Source organism: Aythya fuligula, chromosome 11 (genome assembly GCF_009819795.1).
Source record: "Aythya fuligula isolate bAytFul2 chromosome 11, bAytFul2.pri, whole genome shotgun sequence".
Taxonomy (NCBI): Eukaryota; Metazoa; Chordata; class Aves; order Anseriformes; family Anatidae; genus Aythya; species Aythya fuligula.
This window is the reverse complement of record NC_045569.1, coordinates 8,311,959-8,332,575: the sequence shown is the minus strand read 5'-3', so window position 1 is coordinate 8,332,575 and position 20,617 is coordinate 8,311,959. Positions and strand designations below refer to the sequence as shown.

The 20,617-nt window shown below is 38.1% G+C and overlaps 1 protein-coding gene across 2 annotated transcripts in view; it reads left to right on the top strand.

Annotated features, from left to right (window-relative positions):
- The window catches only part of SCAPER (S-phase cyclin A associated protein in the ER), a 157,812-nt gene that overhangs the window by 125,866 nt on the left and 11,329 nt on the right, over nucleotides 1-20,617 (top strand). For both annotated transcript variants that reach the window (XM_032194784.1, XM_032194785.1), the window contains exons 28-29: nucleotides 7,884-8,121; nucleotides 11,203-11,352. In XM_032194784.1, the coding sequence (XP_032050675.1) occupies nucleotides 7,884-8,121; nucleotides 11,203-11,352 (388 nt within the window). The remainder of the gene's footprint in view (nucleotides 1-7,883; nucleotides 8,122-11,202; nucleotides 11,353-20,617) is intronic.

The following is a 20,617-nucleotide window of genomic DNA, read 5'->3' as shown; positions in this document are numbered from 1 at the left end:
TGCAAGAGCAATTTTAAATTCATCTTTTGTTGTATCCCCTACAAATACTGTTTCCAGGTTGGGAACTTCTTCGTGCACAGTTCATTTGGTTTGTTTTTCTGATAGGACTGCTTTAGGCTGTTATTTCTCACATAAAATATTGTCATCCCATACTAAATGCATTAGGGTATTTTTGTATGGTGCTCTCTGTACCATGTGTGGATCTTAGCAGTGTGGTGGGACGTTGCTAGGATTTTCTCACAAGGAAGTTGCTCACACCTGGACCACCAGGCTCTCAAACCATCCACAGTGCCTGCACCAATGAAATCCTTTACAAGCTGGAAATGGCCAAATGCTGGGTGATCCTCTTCACTTGCTTTCAGACAGCACCAGGCTGTTGTGACCTTTACTGCAGCTCTAATCTAGGCTATCCATAGAGGGACAGAAGTTAAATACTGTAACTCTGGTTTTAAACGATGAAGAGATCCTGCCCTGTGGGTGCAAATTGTGTATTTCCAGAGATCAGGTGTAGGAAAAGCTGCCAATCCAGACTTTCCTGTCTTCTCCACAACACTATTTCGTGAAACACCAAAATTTAGCAAAATGGTTCTTAGTCAAGCTCTAAAATTATATCCAATGTTTGCTTGGACACTTACTTCATGGAAAACTATTTTATAGCCTGGAAAGAGTTCTCAGCCAAGTCCCTACCTGTAGGTCTGTATCAGCAACTTCATGCCAGACAGTCCACCTCCTTGTTTTAAAAGAATGATGACCTTCACTGTTCTGATTCTGTTTCCATTAATTGATGAAGATCTACAGGTTGGACTGGTTGCAGGCAACATGTCATAACAATAGTGATTAACAGAGAATATCGTCAAGTTTTATCATATATGTATGTCAGCGTGAAATGTTAAATGAGGTGTATGATTGATATAAAGTAGAAGATAAAATTTTGAGACATAAACTAAGATACATTTTTTATTCCCATGGTGGACTTGGGAAAAAAAGTCCAAAATCATGGAGTAAGATACAATAAAGGAAAGTCTTGCTAATGTAGAAGCATAAATTGGAGGATTCTCAATTTTAACATCATAAAAAGTTATTGAAATGAGGGAATCCATTCTGAATATATGTTATTACTTATTGTAGGAGAAGAATTTTCTTTTCATTTGTGGTCAAGGTCTTTAAAAAGATTTAATTGATATTGATCTTCACAAATACTCATTTTTGGTACTGGCTAATAAATGCTAGATTGATTATTTTAATTGAAGCTTTGCAGTGGATGTGATAGCACATTTTATAAACACTCTGTAATATCTATAAAAGATCATTTGTTGAAAACCTTAGTAACTTGTAACCCCACATGAACCTTGTTTTGATAACTTTTACACCCTCATCAGTTATGCAATGAGAATGATTACGGGCTGCTTCAGACTGGATGTCCCATTTTTTCTTAAGCTGTGTTACGTCCATTACTAGCAACAGAGGTGAGAGCTCTTTTCCCCCAAAGAGTTGAAAGAAAAAAGAAAAAAAGTGTATGAGAGCTGAAAACAGGACATTGTCTCTTACTCTGTGTAGTGAGATTTCATAAAGTGCAGCACGTCTGATTATCAGTATCTCTGTTTGCTGAGCAAAAGATGAACCTGACATTTGCTACGATTTAAAAATTGCAGCCATGATAACGTTTAACTGTTTCACTTGCCATTATGAGTAGAAAAAGCAGAGAGCTGTTTATTACCTGAAAGAAAGCAAAACATTTGGTAGACTTTACACGGAATAACTGTGGCTGCATCTTGCAAGTAATAGGCCTTCAAATCATGAAGCTTCTTGGGGCATCAACTTAAACAAAATTTTGCTATTGCATTGATGAAAGCAACATCTGCAAGCTCCCGTACTAATCTGGGAGAATAGGATGTCATAGCAGAATAGTAGCTAAGTTGTTACTGTTGTGTGTTATCTCAACACAGTGCTGGGATGCATATAAATCTGTGTCAACAGCTAACGAAGTTGTGGATTACAAGCTGCAGTAACAGAAAGCTGTAGATGCTTTATCCTGGAAAATAGCGACTGTCACATCACAGATATGCAAGGAAGTAGTCCGGTCTGTTTTCAGTTTTATTACAGTAATTCAGATAACGTATGTTTTGGCTGCTGAATGGTGAATCAGATGCAAGCCCGCTTGAATGTGGCGTGTGCTTCTCACTGCTTCCAACAGGCAGCAGATCCAGCAAGTACTGTAAACTGACTAAAACTTGTTCCTGAAATTACTGAAGGCTTTCAAGTCATCTATTTTACACAGTAATGTGACTCCTAGCTTAATAATGGGATTTATAACAGTCTGACAGGTGCTAAATACTTCTTTCTACTTCTTTTATTATTTTTTTCTCTTTTTCAGCATCTCTTTCTCAATGAAAGAATGTAGAAGTAAAAGATACAGATGATAGATTTTAAATTCTAATAATACAGAAAATATATATATATATTCTAAGCCTTTTGAAAACCCATGTTCCCATTTGGCTCCTTGTATTTAATCAGGAGCATATATTTCAAATGTACAAACAATATAATGTATACCCTAAGAGAGGCTTGTCTGCTTGTTAGCTCAGTTTTTAAAACAATATATTTTCAGATATAAACAGTTTGCTTACATTGAAGCTTGGAGAAATTGTAGTTTTATGCTTGTTCTACAGAGTATGCTGTTTCTCATCAAGCTGTATTAAATTCCTGTTTTAATAAATAGTGGTGTATTTTAAGCAATGAAGTACCACTGTTTAGTATCTTTCTTTCCTGGAGTGAATATATCCACGTTTTTTAATTCTTAAACCTCTTCTGTCAGTCATAAAAACTCCTGCCAATTCCTGAGACTCCTTTATGGTAGAATTTGATGATCATAATCTCAGCCCGTAATGAAGATGCCTTGCATTTCACTGAATGTTTATTTTATTGTATTTTATTTTATTTAGATCCTGCAGGTTGTTTGGCCATAATATAACTATTTGCCTGTTTTCCTGTGTGAACTGTAGCAACTTGGTAAAGTTTGAAAGCTTTTCCTTCTACCCAGCTATGTTAAGTGTATGTAAAAATTGCTGTAAGTCTTGCTTCCCTTCAGAGAGTAATTGGAGGGGTTTTGTCCATTCGGACTGTTCTACTTGGCAGCTATTACAAACACAGTTAAAGAGTACAGTCCTTTAAATAGGACAATTAAAAGGAGGTATACATCCATAGGAATCTGCTCTTAGCCTTAGTTAAGTAAAAACTAGGTTTCTTGTGTGACATCTTTTATGGTATGGGTTTTGTTTGTTTCTTTTTACTTCAGTCTATGTCCTGCCAGTTATCAGAGTTTTCATTGGGCTTACATTTGAGGTAGACCAAAAAGGTTTTTAAAATCCGCTAAACGTATGAAATCCGCTGTTTTATGGACTTGACCAAAATCGCTCAAAGAAGCATACACAAAGGTTCGTGTTTTATTTTCCCACATCTTATGTGTTTTTTCTACTTTAAAGCCCACAACTGGTATGAATAACGTCTTTTACCTTTTTATTGTAAACATTTAGGCTTAAAGTGATTATAACTGACATTTAAAACCAACAGGAGCCAGTAGCCTGTTCATATACAAATTAACTGTAATACAGGCAAAATCAAAAATAAACATTTCTAACAGTTCCTTCAGCCCACCAAACCTAGCAGACAGGATGACTTTTTTCAACAGCTTTGTCCTGTGGTGTAACTTTAAAATTCCTGGTCTCTTCCAAAGGAGAGAAAAAAAAAAAAAAAAAAAAAAAGCTTGCATTTTGAGTTATTTTTACAATTGACTTTTTTATGTATGTTTTGATTCATTCACTGCTCCAGAGCAGAACAAAATGGCAAAAGGATTTTGTCCAGCTCTATAAGCTTTTTCATATGGAGTTGTTTAAAAATAATGATGGAGTGAGAGTTGAAAGAAGCTAACTTTAACCTTTAGAAAAATCAGTCAATCTTCTCATTGTAAGTAGTTGCAAAAAATTTTGTGAGGAATCATGTACAGTAAATAATTTGGGGTCTTTATTTGACCATGACTGTTTTTCAACTGATAGTTTTTCTGTTTCATTATGTTGTTATAGCTGAGATGGAAATACAGAAAATACCGCCTGTAAAAGGAGACGTGCTCTCCTGCAGTACTGTGGAAATAAACATGCTGCTTGCCTGGGTGTAGTTCAGGGGCGCTTAGCACACGCTAGCTACGGCATGCTGCAGAGTGAAGAACTGGGCATCAGAACCAATTTTTCAGTGAACAGTCCTGAGGAGTCCACAGGCACACAACACAAAGTGGGGTGAGTGAGTGCACAGAGGTGGTCCCAGAGCTGTTGGCTCACCCTCCCTTCGCAGCCGTCCCCGGTAGCTCCTTGCCTGCAGCCAGACTCCCGTGCCAATGGGAATCAAAACTATGCAGCAGGAATCTGCAGAAAGACACAGCTGGCAGGTTTAGGTGATGTTTCAGGAAGCGTCTCTGCTGACTTCATGCAGACACACTCACTTAAAGACCACAGGGCTTCCAGTCAAAGCTTTTCCAGTCATGGGAACCTTTCTCGCAGGTTCCAGGCAGAGGGAAAGAAAATGAACATCATAAATTGTTGTGCAGTGTAGCCCCACCCAAAACAAAGCTCTAGGACTTTTTCCACTTCTTTTATTCTGTACAGAGTAGATGCTGGGATTGTTAGGACTGTTAGAAACCAAAAGCTGACTGTGTTCCTTCCCTTGCAGGAGGTAAGGGGCATCAAATCATAATTCTAAGTATAATCTTATTGTACTTCAGCTTGTCTTTTGAATGTTATTGCATATATTCTGAGAGAATCCTGCACTGGGTGCCTTCTGAAGCGCTGTCATGGCTGCTTTGGGGGCTGAGCTTCTTTAAGGATTCTTGGGAGTTCCACTTGGTTGTTAAAGGCCGCCAGCGCTAAACAAACACCCCGTTTTTGGAACCTGTACAATAAACTCAGTCGCATGAAGCTCCAGCTGAGCCTCTACAAATGGCTGGCCTCTAACGTGGGGCTGCGGGGGATGCCTGGTGCTGACTGACACTAGTGGGGTATTTGTGTAACAGCCCAGGTGCTGGCTCGAAAACAGACGTGCTTACCTTGCTTTTCTTCTCACTGGATTTTATCTGAGATCTGATTGCTTCTTTCAAAGATCTGTGAAGTAATTGGGTGGTTTCCTGGGCTTTTTGGACAGCACAAGTGTCACTGAAATAGGACTGGAACATGAGGTAATTCTTGATGTGTCACCAGAGGATGCTGTACTTGGAGCTTCTCTGTAATATCAGCCACTCACAGACTGTAAATATTTTAGTCAATTTACTTTAAATCTTTTAAAGTGCTTTAAAATAAATGGTACCCGTAAATGCTGATTTCAGATAAAATCATTCCTTACGTGTATGACCTAACTAATCAAAATCAGAAGTGATTCATCTGAGCAGCTGTTGTCTAAATGGAAAGATGTGAGAAAACGGTGATGGAAGCAGAGGCACACCGATAGAGTAAAGCGAGTACAGCAGCATTTACTCTGTTTTACTGTACAGTGTTCACCTGGGCTTGGGGCAGATGAGACTGAGAAGGCCCCTCAAAGGCTGTGAAGAAGGTGCCGAGAGATTTCATAGCCTGAATTCTAAAATAACCTTCCTGAGCCTCCTATCTCACCACCATCCCCTGCAGCAGGTCAGCCTCCTCACTGCCCCCCCCAGCTGCCAAGTAACAACACCGCCCCCCCCAACTGCTCGGGGGCACAGCTGGAGTTTGGGGTACCAAAAAGACTTGTCCACCAGCCTTATAGTATGCAGCTCTTGGTCATGGTTTCAGTGCCCTCTCATGCGACCTTGCAGGAGATTTGTCCCCCCAAGAACGTGCATGGATGCTAGCTTTGAAGTTTACTGTGCTAGGTGTGAAGATAGTCTGCTTCATGCAGCTGTTTTCTTCTCCTCTTGAATATTTAAGCTGTACCTGAAATGAGTCGGTATCATGCCTTTCTTGGTGAAGTGCCGAATGCAGGCTGATCGTCCTGCTCTGCTGGTTTTGCTCTTTCTCTTTCATCCAAGGAAGCTATTGCAAACAGAAATCAATAGCCACTGTTGGGGAGGTGGTGCTTTCCTGCCTCCTTTTCTGCTTCACTGGAAGATGGGAAAATGACAGAGCAAGGTGATCACCAAAACCTGTCACTTGCAGAGGTTTGGTTGCTCCGTTGAAGACAGGCGTTTGTATCACGAAAAGCAGAGTTGGTCCACCTAGCTAGGGTTTGAGTTGGAATCTTGACTGGATCAGAGCAGTGACGTGAGGTTGAGGAGACCAGTGCCCTGCCTGTTAACAGGATGTGCTACAGGTGCTTTGGAGACAAATACTGAAATCACATGGAGCTGTTCTGGTCAAGTAAAAGCTCCTAGCTGATTCTGGTCACCAGGAGTATTCTCAGTCTTCTGAGAGTCCAGTCTTTTCTGTTATAAGATGAGGTCTTCAAAGTTACAGATTATTTTAGAAAGTGGGTCTTGTTCCCAGTTCTTCTTATATTTACTGTTTTTCTATTCCTTCTCCTTTTGGTTCTTATAAAAGGGAAAGATACCCTCGCCTGGTTTGTCCTTTTATAATATTTACACTCTCATATCACCTGTTATATTTTCTCTTAAGAATAATGGGAAAAAGAATCAATCTTTCTAGTCTCTTTTGATATTGACTTTTTTTTTTTTAACCTCATATACTATGTTTGCATCTTAAAAACAATATTTTGATGTACTATGTATTCAGTGCTTCTGCTCTTTGTATCTTAATGTTGTAGTTTTTCCTTTGATTGCCAATACAGACTGTGTTTCCATAATGAAGTTCACATGGGTTTTGCGGTGGGTTTGGATTAGGACTTGAAATGTATGAAACTTGATGAATGATTTTGTGCACTTTATTTTGTGTTTGCCTGCCTTCTACAGATTGTTTAACCTCCAGAGTGGTGAAGGTTTTAGTCTTCAACAAGTGACTAGTCTTCACTTAGTGACTATCTTACATCATTTTGTAGATTATTAGTAATGCAGGGGAAAGAAAAAAAAAAAAAATGGAAAAAAAAAAAAAAGAAAACAGGAACAGTACAAATCCTTGAGGGATTACATTAAGTGCACTTGGAAGTTTGGATGTGAGGATGTGAAGGGCATCTGGAGTAGTTTGTTTGTCTGTCCTGATATCCCAGGAAGGCAAAAATTTTCTTCTCTATTTTACTTGCATGCTCAAAAGATACCACAGAAGCCTAGTTTTGGTTTGCATAAGCTGTGCCGGTTTGTCTTGAGCATTTCATACTTACTTTTGCTTTGCTACTATACAGACTTCTATAATAGCATCTGACTGAAATAAGTAGTAGTGTGTTTTCCTCACTCCTTAACCACTTCATTCTTCAATTCCTGCAGAACGTTTTAATTGCAATCATCTGGTCCGAGTAGCTTCTTTTGCTCCATAGGTAGTCAGGCTGTTGCAGCGCTTGCTGCCTGAACCTGAGGCAGGGAGAGTGTCAGGGTGCTCCAACCTCTGCTTGCTGGTGCTGGGAGAGGAAATGCTGGCTGCAGAGAGGGGCTTGCGTGGAGCCTCTGGAAGTGCCCCCAGGCTGTCGATTTTCTGCACAGCCTTGCATTGGTATCATGAACCCAGTTGGGAAGCAAAGACACCAGTATGTGGATAAAGATATTTAAAGAATACAGCTGCACTGTAATTAAAGAGAGCATGAGACAGTGCCCAGATCATTGAAAGTATTTTGCGGAAATGTTGTGGTTTCTTGACACATTAGACATCAGTTTTTTCCTTTTTAACAGTTTACTTGTTCTCTAACATTTGGCTTATAACTCCCGCATCCTGGGCAAGTGTGTGCTGGTATCCTTTTCAGACAGTTTAATGTTTCTTTGACAGATCTTGGAACATATTTGACAATACACGTCAGGATCCCACAGGACTAACAGCGGTTCTTCAGTCTACGGATCTGGTTGGAGTCTTGCATATGCTGTACTGTGTTCTTTTCCATGGGACCATTTCAGATCCAAACACAGCAAGTCCTAAAGACAGCTATGCAGAGAACACAATCCAGGTTGCCATTCAGAGTTTACGTTTCTTCAATAGTTTTGCTGTTCTTGATCTGCCCGCTTTTCAGGTAACAAATGTTGTACAACTTTTGCTTAGTGTGAAAATATTAATTACTGCATATGTTTTGACTTAGTTTGTTCTTCTGGGTCTTAGTTACATAAGGAGTGTTTATGAATTAGTTGTTTATGTTTTTTCCTGCACAAAGTTGCTAATTGTTATTTCTACCTTTTGACTGTGGCTAATGAATTCAACCAAAAAGTGAGAACTCAAATACATGAAATGCTGAATCTTCTTGTGTCCAAAAATCCTTGCTTTTCAGCACGGTACTTCTTTATATTTCATAAGACCCAAAAAATAAAAACAACAGATATTTGTCAAAAGCAATTTTTTTTCTGATGAGAGAGGACTTGCTTATATAATAACCATAATTCGCATTTTTCTGTATTAAGTGGCTGCTTGCATTGAGATTATTAAGATTGTAAATCTGAAGCTGAAAATCACTTGATATCTAAACTTTTCATCAAAGTAAAACTTTGATAAAAAAGGATATGTATATTTTCATTTTTTTATTCATAAAAATCAAAAAGATCACTTTTTTTAAGTAAGTCTTTTCTTATCTGTCTGAGGTTACTAGGGTAAATTAATCATTTTGCCATACTGATAATTCATCAATACTGTATTTGATAAATTGGCAAAGCTTTTGTTTTGTTAATATAAAGCACCTGACAGAAAGCGTTGCTTTGCAAAACACATTTAGCAACATTAATCTTGCACTATTCATCAGACCAGGTTTCCGTTCCATTTTTAATGTGTTGTTAGTTTATGAATTGCACCACAGACTCCATCTGAAATGTGGTAAAATCAGTGAGAGCTTTGCATAAGTGAAAAATTTCATATAAAGTATATGTTTCTTTTAGTCTGTGTTTCTATACTTTGATTTTTAGTATGTCTAGCATCTCTCATTACAGCAACAAGCAGTTTACATGTAGCAATACGCGTCTGTATAGATGCAGTTGTTGGGTTGGGTCCAGTCAGGATGTTTTGTGGGGGGTTTTTGATTTTTTATTTTTTTATTTTTTAATGGAGCACAGAGGGTTTTTTTGAGTGTCATGTAAAACAACTCTTACGCACAACATTAATTCCTATTTCTTTCTTTAAATCAGAGTAGTTCTCTTTTACAGCATGCCCGGGAGCTCTTGGTTTGGGACTGAAGTTTGTTTGCTGCTATAGGTGTTACAGATGTGCACCAGAGAGTGTGGGTCAAATCAGGGCAGTTACGATGCATAGGCTGGTAGTGGGGCTGTACAGAATCACACCACAACCTACTGCTGTTTCCAGAAACCACTACTAATTTTTTAAAACGTCAGCTTTCGCTGATGCTGCCTGTATTTATTCCTCTACCGCTGTAGCTGAGCATGTGTAACAACCCAACAGCATTAAATCCCGCATCCTCTAGTTGGCATTAGTTTGTTCTACGTAGAAACTGGTAAGGTAGTAGTTACCATGTAAAGTGTGACACAGCTAACTGGTGTGAGTGGATTTCGTTCAGTGTGTTGATGCAGGTCTCCACCCAGGGAAGTGTCTATCTGCCGAGCTGTCTTAAGGAAGAGTGGGCATAATCCTGTTTGTGAGGGACGGATGCACTCACGTAGTCTCAGCAGCCATCCGTTTCCCTGCAGTAACAGGGTTTGTTTCTGTAGTGCTAAAAGCTCAACCTACACCTGAGGCCAATTATTGTCGATCCTGACTTTGTGGGCTGCAGCAGACAGCAGAGAGAAAAACTGTATTTTTTTGCGTGGTCAGATCGTTATCTCCAAGGAATAGTTTTATCACATAATAGTAGGACTATAGAATAGGGTGGTGTTTTTTTTTTTTTTTTTTGATTAACAAAAGAGCCTCTGGTATTCTCAAGTTTGTATTAGCACAGATGGCTCATGAGTATATATTTCATTTAATTTGACAGTCTAAACAATTGAAAGATGGTAGTGAGAAACAACACAGGATCCTGAGCTGATATTAATTCTGGCTAAAAAGGAAGCATAGTTTCCTTGAAAAATTAGTTTAACTTCTATACACAAACTCAGGTGCCCTTTGACCTGCTGTTATCAGGGAAGGTTAAACCCAGAGTGCTAGGTCAGAGCATGAGTGGACAGCCCTAATTAAAGAAGGGTGGCCTTACGAATGGCATTTACATGACAGTGGTAAATGGTCATTGTATGGTGCTTTACATTTTGAAAATATACTAACTTAGCAAAATGCTTGAGATGCAAGATGGAGAATAATCACAGCTGAGCCTGTTTTAATTCTCAAGGATACTGCTTTTCCTGGATAGGCTTTCAGTATGCTAAAGCTAAGCTATACTACAGTTTGGGATTTATGTAAATGGACTAAACACAGACTCCAAGGTACAAAATCAAGAAAACTCTCAAATGGAAGAAATTTTCTCACAGGCCTGCATTGCTGTTTCATTAGAGTTAGTAGACTGTCTTGCTCATTCCTTGTACTTTAGTCTTCCCCTTTGACCTTGTGTCGTTCTATCTGTTTGACATGTTTATTAAATAGAGGCTGTAGGCTGTGCAGATAAAATCTAATTCTGAATCTCCACGTTACAGCAATTTGCCTACTTCTAAAAAGTATCCCAAAAAGCTTCGCAGCTCAATGTTCTCTCCATTTGAGTGTTTTTAAAATGTTTGCAAAGTCATTATTTCATATTAATCTTTGTATTCCATTCAGAGCACAAATTATTAATGCAAAATGCATTTTGCTCTTCTGCAAAAATGAAGATGATTTGTTTTCTTTTGCTTCTTACTAGGAAATATTACTAGCATTAACTTTTCCTGGAACATGTAAGTCAAATGAAATGGTCGACCAAATGCTACGCTGCATGTCAACTAAGCAGAACCCAATTTTCCCATATCCCTTTAAAATTTGAATTTATTCTTATTTTTGTGGCTTTTAATGTTACAGTCCAGGTGTAACTGAATGAAATAAGAGAGATGTTTTTGTCCTCCTCCAAAAAAACTTCTTGCAACAAAGAACATAGTCGGTACTATGCGCCAAAATGTGTGCCATTGATGCATATGTGATTCACATAATTTCTATAACATACCGCTAGATTGTAATTTCTGTTTCTTGGCCTTTTTTTCAGTCTATTGTGGGTGCCGAAGGACTGTCCCTTGCGTTCCGCCATATTACCAGCTCTTTGCTGTGGTACTGTTCTCAGCATACCTGTGAAAGATTGCTGCATGAAGTCATTATTTGTGTGGGCTATTTTACTGTAAACAACACAGATAATCAGGTAAGGCAAATGGAAAATGGGATCAGAAGTTATCATGTGCACATTTAGTCATGGATCACTTAAAAAAAAAAAGAAACAAATCCCCTCAACACTGCTTTTGCAGCGCTTGGGATTCCAATGAACACTACAACATGCATTTGCAAAACAGAAGCTGAAGTTACATCTTAGCAAAAAAAATCTTTAATTTTATATGGCTGTAAGCAAACTCTGTGTTCTATGCAGACAACAATGCTGACCTCACATTGATCATAACTAGCATCTCTCTGCCAAGGTAAGCAGAGATCAGCAACTGATATTTGTAATTCCAAATTAAGTTCATGGCAGCTTGATTGGACAGCTGTGGTATCCAAGTACAACCTTTTAAAGACAACCAACTAGCCTGCCATGAAGGCACGTCCTCAGATGCCAACATAGCCATTTGCTTGGGTACCCAGAGAGCTCATTTACATTTAAACCTTCTTTTCATTGTATCTTTCTACTAGTAAAGCAAACTTTCTGCCAAACAGACAGTAAACATCCCCACCTAACTTCCCTGATTGTTGTCCACTTTTGTTAATGGACTCTGTGACTTCTCATACTGGTGAAAACAGCTTATTAAATAACCCAGTTGCAAAACTTGGAAACTACTTCATACACTTTAGTCTTAAAAGTCGTCTGGTTTCCTCAGCTTACATGCAGCGTTTCAGGGAGATGGGCAGGGCAGAGGTTGGCACTTGCTCTTTGTTTTTGAGTATGTGAGCCTGACTCTGGATGTGTGGAAACTGCATTATAGCACCTTCATCTTTGGTGTGATTCAGTTGAGTATAGTCTTTTGTGAATTTTTGGTTTGTTCTTTCTCCAAACTTTTAGCAGTTGGTTCCCATTTTTTCTGCGTTTTTGGGGCTGGTGTCAGGATCAGGAGCTTGGTCCCCTCATTTCAGCTGAAGAGCAAAACAAAGATGTGGTTCAACTTGTCAGCAAAGGTTAGAGAAAAGCTGTCCAGTTATGTTCTTACAGTTGTTGACTATAATTGGAACATTCTAATATCTTAAAGCTGACAATGCTGTCAAAAATATTCCATAATTATATAATATAATTATATAGTAATGTTTCTGTGGTTTTGGCCACAACCTGAAGGAGGATCCTGCAGCCTTCCTACCCTGTGGAGCCAAATCCCATTCAGGACTGGCTGGCGCGGTTCCCCAGCACACAGACTGTCGGGCCCCCAAAGTACAAACCACGGTCTAGAGCCTCTCAGGAACAGGGACTGCCTGTGGGCAGTACTTTTTAGCATGATCGTTTTGAAAATCCGTGTGATACTGCTGCAATTTTCTCATCCCCACTGCTGCACAAGTAGTTGTGCTGGCATCCAGAGGTGCCAGCATACAATGTTTTTTTTTCTCTGCAGTTTCAAATTTTCTTTTCTGGCACACAAGTATAAACAGATGTGATTCATTGCAAAGAGGACTTGCAACTATAAATGTGCCAGGAATAGCACAGAAGAGGGATTTCCTACCAGCAATGTCTGTTAGAGCACACTGTAGTGCCTGTCACTGTTCAGCACTCGTGCCCTGGGGCAGAGGTCCGACTGTCAGGAGCCGGCACGGTGCCACAGCAGCAGCGAGCTATGGTGGCGGCAGGCAGGCAGGCAAGAGACTAAGTATGTGCATCGTGTGTTTGTTTGTGGGCATCCTTCCCAGCTGGTAATTTTACAATGTCTTGGAGTCTTCAGCATGTGCACTTGTGGTTGAGGTCATGTGCCGTCACTAATCTACCCCCAAACTGAGTTAATTTTCAAGATTAAAAGGCAGCTTTGGCAGCTATGCAAGGCAAGTTTAGGTCTTTGTTAAAACGACCGTGCTATGTTAGTACTTTTCATATGCTAAAAGCAGTCCTTTGTGGTGGTTTGCTTTGGTGGTACTATCTGCAGAGATGTCACGCCATACTTCTTACTTAATTTCTGATATTCGTGTTTTAATATTCCTATTCCCTGGCTTTTAACTGAGGAAGCAGCATTTTTGTTCATGAAAGTTTTCTCCATTACAATTCTCGATGAGAATTAACAAAATGAACAGTAATAAGGGAGTGTTCAGCCCACCATAGACTCTTTAATACGCACAGGTGTACATACAAAGTCTACAGCTGTATTCCTAGTGGATTGTGCTATTCCTGACAGCATTGCTAAAGTTTCAAAAGGCCAGAGTCCTGCTCACACAGATACTCGTAAAATGTAGGGAAGCTTATAAAATAATATTTTTACTTTTACTACTAGGTAGGCAGGGAGACTTGCATATGGTCATTATTTTCAGGTGCTGTTAGTGTTGTGACTTCCAATAAAGATATGATGCCTTTTGTAAAAGGTGAAGTGCTTTCTACTCATTCCCTTATGGTTTAATTTTTTATTACGTTTCGAGCTTCCAATTTTTTCTTTCACTGTGGATCATCTGCAGAGTGCTACTAAAAATAAAAAATTGGTCTCACAGTGAAAGCTTTCACGTAGCAGGCTTGAACTCCTGGAAAGAACTGCATCGTAAAAATAGATATGACAGACTTGAGCTATGAAACCAAACTTTCACAGAGCCTGGTAGCTCTTTTTATTTACTATTTGGACAGACTTTATAAGGAGTCGATAACTGATGTATTTTGCAGCAGACTCGCATTATTCTTACAGTCAAATCCATTTTTGTTTTGAATTGTTTGTAGTTTAAATAGGTCTTTTCCTCTCTGCATTTGTAATTCTTATTACAAAGCTGTGTAAGTTTTCATTCCTTTCAACTACCAAAAAAAGAACAGAGTTATTTAGAGCTTTCAGTGTGACTTTGTCCAACAACATGAGCAGATAAAATATCCCAAACGGCATACTGGAAAAAAAGAAAAAATAGTGTTAATTATTCAAAAACTTGCAGTTCGGAGAAGAGAGATTTCTAAAAAAAGAAATTTTACAGTCTGTCAACCTCGACATTGACCTTCTGAAGTAGTACTGTGATTTAAGCTAAGTGAATTATTGCCCCTATGCAGTCAAAATAATAGAAGGGCAATTTCCTAAATATTTCACAATTATAGAGCAAAATCTTCCAGGAACATCATATACCACTCACTGAATGTAATTCAGGTTTGTCTGGTTTCATTCTGCTATCTGTAAAGCTCTTTACAGTTAGTCGAGTGGCAAACACAAAAAGGAAGTTCCTTTCTGTCTCCTGTCTTCCAGCCTGCTATTTCAGTGCAGCTTGCAGGAGCCCCGTGGAAGGGCAGGGTCTCGCGGTGGGTCCTGCACACGTGTGCAGTGTCCGTGGCTGGGTTCCAGTTCGTGGTTTTATCACTGTTAGCTTTTGGTCCGGACCCACATGATTCTGTCGAGGAGCAATGAGGACAATGGACAGCGAAGGAATGCATTCCCAAGTGTTTTGATAGTGCTCGCTCTGTTTATTCTAGAAAGACTATGATTTTGCTGACTCTGCCCACATGTAATATATTGGTAATATTCCTTTCCTTTTTTTTTTTCTTTGTTCTAACATTCATAAAGCCTTGTCAGGGCAGCTGCTGTCACTGAGGAAATAAATCAGTTATGAAACTGAAAAATTCAAAAAGCAAAGTGTTTTTTTAATATTTTAAATGGTTCAACATCATTAGTCAAGCCTAAACCGCGCTGTCTGTTTTGTATCGGCACGTGAACTTCTGTTTACTATAGAGTTAGACAGCCCGCCTTCCACGAGACGGCCTTCTGTAATCATGCCCGAGCGGGGCTCGGCTTTATTAGGCGTCTGCTTTGCATGAAGTATGATCCAGGAACTGGTGGTCACCCTTTTTTGGCCACCCTTTAATCTATTAACTTACGAAATGGTTCCCATGATACTGAGGGTAGAGATGTAAAACAAAACAGTAATAAAAATAATGTCCCATCTTTTAATAAGCCAATCGCACTAGAGGACTGCAGTCGCTAATTAAAATGTTCTTGTTAATTAAAAATATCCTTCTATTTCATTACATTTTTATTCCCTTTCTTGGATTTAATTATTACAATGACTGTAATTAGCATGTGCTGTCAACTCACTTCATTTGCATATTATATTGGATAATTGAATGTGGTCCTGTAATTAAATTAACATGAATGACAGATGATTTGGCTTCTTTCACATTGCCGTACTGGGAATAAGAATCTTTCCATATTCATTGCACTTACTGAATATTTTGCATTTGAAAAGTCATCAGACATCAGATCTTCCAGCTCAGGACTTTGTCTGACAAGCTTCAAAAGAAGTTGCATTGTTCGTTTGTGCAATTGATTTAAATAAATAGAGCTTTTTCTTTTGTCACTGTTTGGCACATATGACATGCTGTTTTGAGAATGCTCCAGCAAAATCTCACTAACGTCTGGGATTTGTAGTACACAGGACTTTATACTTCTAAGTTGTTGAGCTAAAACATAGCGGTACTGCATTGCAAAACCTAACATGTCTGTAAAAGAGCTAGGGAGATGCATATGCAGCTTTTTAATTTTTTGTTACAAAAGGTAGGGTTTGTTGTAGATACAGTTAGGAACTTTAACTACAGTAATCAGTGTCGCTTGAAGAAAAGAGATATGCAAACCATATGTCTTTGAAGAAGGGATTTTATTCTGGGAAGTTTGTCTTGCAGTTGCAGTAGTTTAACTAATTTGTTTCTCTGTCACTCCAAACTTTTTATCCCTAGGCAGTTGTGTCCGTACAATCAGTACATTATTTTCATTGTAAGCTTAGAAATAATTGAGGTCTTAATATCAAATAATCCTTAAGTTGAAAATAGCAATAGACTTTAAATTAGCAGGAGTTAAATTTGATAGTGTCATTCACTCACGAGAAATTTATCCATGCTACATAGATGTAGAAAATGTGTTGCAAAGCATGTTTCAGGTGTGCCATCTTGTTCCACTCACAGGAACAAGGACCAGTAAGATTTCAGAATATTTGGGGAAAGGAATTTATTCTGTCTTAAAAATATAGAACGTCACAAGTAGTGTAACAAATAAAAATATAATTTCAAAGAAATAAAATTGTGTGGAAGGCACAATTCTGAAAGGTTTGTGAAATTTATTGTTTGTTTTCATCACAAAAATATATGGTAGAAAGTTCCCAAGAAAGGCTCCATACATAGATTCTTTCCTCTTTTTTATTTAAACGACTGGCTTATATTTTCCTACTTTTTAGCGTTTTTTCTTGTGACAAATATTATTTCTGACATAAAATAACAGAATACTTTATCCCTCATTAAGTGGTGTGCGTATGAACTTGAAGTTGATTAATGTATCACGTACATATGTATATTACGTGCCCTAACTGCGGTTACAAGTACTGCTAGTTGTAAGGAACAATCACAAAAAGAATTCAGATTAAAAGCTGTCTTCTTTAGGGAAATTATTTTGTGCAGTTGACTGTGCTGAGTTTCAGTAAATGGCCCCAGCTTCATCTAGTGTTAGTGTAAAGAAAATAGCTTTAAAAAGTAGCAATCGTGGAACTTGGAAACTGGAATAACAGGGAAACTTAGAATGGTTATAAAATCTTATGTAAGGATTGCATGCAGGTTGTTTACTGGAGGCCATCATTAAACCTCCATTATTTATGTTGCTTGTGGGACTAGGCTGGGACTGGAATAATTTTGATCTGATAGGTGGAGGTTTAAAAAAACAACACGAGAGTAAAGGTACAGGAATTGGTAGTTACTGTGTGCTTAATAGCTGCTTATGTTAGCAAACAGTGTCTGAAATTACTTCTGATTTTGATAGTGTTTGTTTTTTTTTCAGAGGGGGTATTTTTAGGGGTATGGATTTCATACTGAGGTTGTTGGTTTAGTTAAGTCTTTTCCAAAAAGCCTTTTAAAACTTTGTAAGTTTTAATTTAAAAAAAATAATAATAATTTTTGTGGAATAGCTGATTTCAGTGAGTGAGTCATGTGAAATTGTAGTCTTGACTACCATTTAGGAGCACTTCAGCCCCCAGAGGATTAAACTCACCATCTTAAAATGGAGTAAATGAAAACAGCGTTGTAACGTATGCTTTTTCTCTATCAATCTTACATAGTCAAATTGCATAAATTCACCTAAACGAACCCATGGCTTTAGAAAAGTTGGCATTCCTCGCCAGCCGAGCAGTGAAAATTGGGAGTGCCTCAGGGGTGGTTTGTCGGACACCTTTGTTGTTATTTGAGCTTCCTGATGAACAACAACGTTTAAAGAGCGATCGATGACAAAGCAAATAAAATACGATGTGAGCATGGTGGACTGCATGTTTAACGCTTCATGTTTCCATTGTATTTCTAACGCTCCAAAATGTTTCTCATTTCTTTTTTTTTTATTTGTTGTTTAGAGGGCGCAGGGAAGGAATTATAATGTGAGCAAAGACTTAAAGTGAAATCAGCTGTATTTAGTTTCAGTTTAGGATGGCCGGCTGATTCCTGTGGGAGAGGGAGCGAGAGCACATAGGAGTTAATATGATAAATTAATGCATTTGGATTTTATTGTATTTGGATATCAATGCATTTTAATGCATTTGGATATTATTGATCTTATTGTATTGTTCTTAAATTGTAAACACCAAAGAATAAACTTGGCTCCCAATGTCATCAAAAGCAGTACGTCCAGCAACCTTAATACGTCATCCATAAGTAAAGCCTTGAGGAGAGGGCTGGAGAGAGTGAGTGGCTAATGTCACAGCCTCCAGAGAACTATGTCCTAATCTCAGATCAGGAAGAGAGTTTGGTGGCCTCGGCTTTTAATCTCCACTTTAAAAAAATAAATAAATAAAGCTTGGCATAAGCACTTTCTTCTCAGCAAAGACCTAGACCTGGAATATTTTGGCATTGGCCAGTGGAGATGCATTGGCAGAGATGCCTGCACAAGCTTGCACGATGCCTGTCTTTCCTCTGCCTCTTTCTAATCAAGCGTGCCAGTCTCTCTTTTCCATGAGAACTAAATTTCACACCAAAACTGAACACAAAGTCTAAAGTCTGCAAATCTTTAATCAGGCCTTGTGAGCTATTGTCTGTTTTGCCTCATGTGTGAAGGAACTCCCTGTGCTTCTCCCATAAACTTAAAGTTTTCCAAGTCTCTGCAGAACCACAGTGACTGTCCTGAACATCGCTGGCCCCACACAGAGAGGACATCAGCCTGCTCTCTGTTCACAGCTTTGGGCTTCAGCAGTTGGCAGTTGTTCCAAGTACTTGGATGCTGCAGTATGGGTGGGAACATGCAAGAGACCCAAAGAAGTCTCCCAAACCTATTTCATCATATTTAGCTCAAATAAATGAGTATCACTTGATTGAAGTGATATTGAAATATAAAGAAAAAAACTAAAATGGATTAAGTCTTGCAAAAGTGAATACTATGGAAAATCTTGCGTATTTTTCATGGCAGAAAAGTACGTTTTCTTGCTCTCTGAAGCTTTTTTCTCAAGCCAGCTCTGTAACGTCAAGTAGCTCCATGTGTTTCAGTCTTTTTAGTTGACAATCAGACACTTTCACAAAGCCTTTACATTTATTGTTGAAGCAAGCAAGCAAAATGTTCTAGTAGTAAAAATTCTAAGACTGTAGCTTATTTGCAAGTAGGTTTTTGGTTGGTTTTGAAAAGAGAGAATGCTCTGAGAGAAACAAATTATTTTTTGTGCTTTAAACTGTAATAATTTATTTACTCGCACCTTCTGGAGATTTTGACCCAGCTAGATCTCTTTTCAAGGATCATTGCAGAAACCTCTTCCAATAGTCAGTTTGAACTTCTTTTGACTGAGGTCCTGTTCCCTCTCTAGGCTTCAAATCAAGTTCCAAGTGGTGCATCCTTAAAGTTGAAGATCTTATCTAAATGAGAAGATGATTCTTGAAAAATAATGCAGGGCTGCAAGGTCCAGTTCTGATCGTTTCAGTGTTCAGAACCATACTTAAGGAACTGAGACGTGGTAGATTTTTTTTTTTAAGCTTATGAAAAGCTTAAAAAAAAAGCTTTTTTTTTTTTAAGCTTATGTGAAAATGTATTTCACAATACATTTGATATATAATAATATTCTTCTCTGATAAAAATAAATAAATAATTATTCCAACACTTAAACATGTAAATCCACCATTACATTATTTTGGAAGCTATAAAGCTTAACTTTTTCTATAAAGTAATGTTACCCTTGAATTTAAAAAGATATTTAAGTATGTGCTTGACATGAAGCATGAGAACAACCTCACGTGTTTAAATGTTTATTTTATTGTCATTATGTTAAATGCTAAAATTCCATCATTTTTAAAGTAAAGCTTTTCCTTACTACTCTTCCTGGTTTGGCTGTTAAGTAACCAGTTTATCCTGTAGCCTGGGCTTGTGCTGAGTTCACAGGTAGCCTCAGTGCTTCTTGGAATCATTTCCATTCTCTTCTCATCTTTTAGTCAAGCTGATATTTTAAATTTATTTATTGATGAATTTAATCTCTATAATCTTTGTTCTTTTATCTAAGGTACCTTGTTGGTTATCATTTTGAGTGACATTTTTTTCAAGAGTTTCACACCAAGAACTTCTTCATCTCAGTTTCTCACTAGTGTCACTGTTGATAGACATTTTTACATGTTTAAACATATCACTGTACTTATATTTGCTGTTATCCTATCTGCATGGCCAAAGAGCTTTGGATGATTCTACAAAAACTGCTCAGATATTTTTTTCTTCTCTTATGCATGCCCAGAGCACCACAAAGCACTGTGCTCTTAAACCATAGAGCTAGCTCTGAAAGGACACCACTCATAATGTGGTTTATAGGAAGACAAATGCTATTTCTGAACTCTGTTATCTGCCCAACTTCTCTCGGAAAGCTTGTGTGTGCTGTTAAGAAAATAAACACTGAAATATTTCAAATAGACCAAATTCTTATTTTTAAATTTGAATGTAGCATTTTGGAACATTGCTTTTGCATAGAAATGGCGCTCTGGTTCCTGATAAATGTTAGAAGGAGTTTAGAACATTCTTTGCTCAGAGCCTTGCCAATAGCGGAGTTTGCAAAATGGAAAGAAAAGAGCTTGACCTTAAAACAGAAGAAGAGCCTAAGTGGTGACATATTCCGCTGATTAAATACTAGCAGTATGGGATCTGTTTATATAGAAGCAAAGAAATAATGCAGATCTAACTTTGAAGAGAAACTCTAGGCTACTAATATAAAGACTTATTTCTTTTACGAAGTTATAAATAACCTGACATCAAACAAAAGCGTTTAACCGTTTGATGTATTCTCTGTGGTTACAGAGTCGATGCACAACATTTCAGCTCTTGTTCAATAAAGCGATTAGTTGT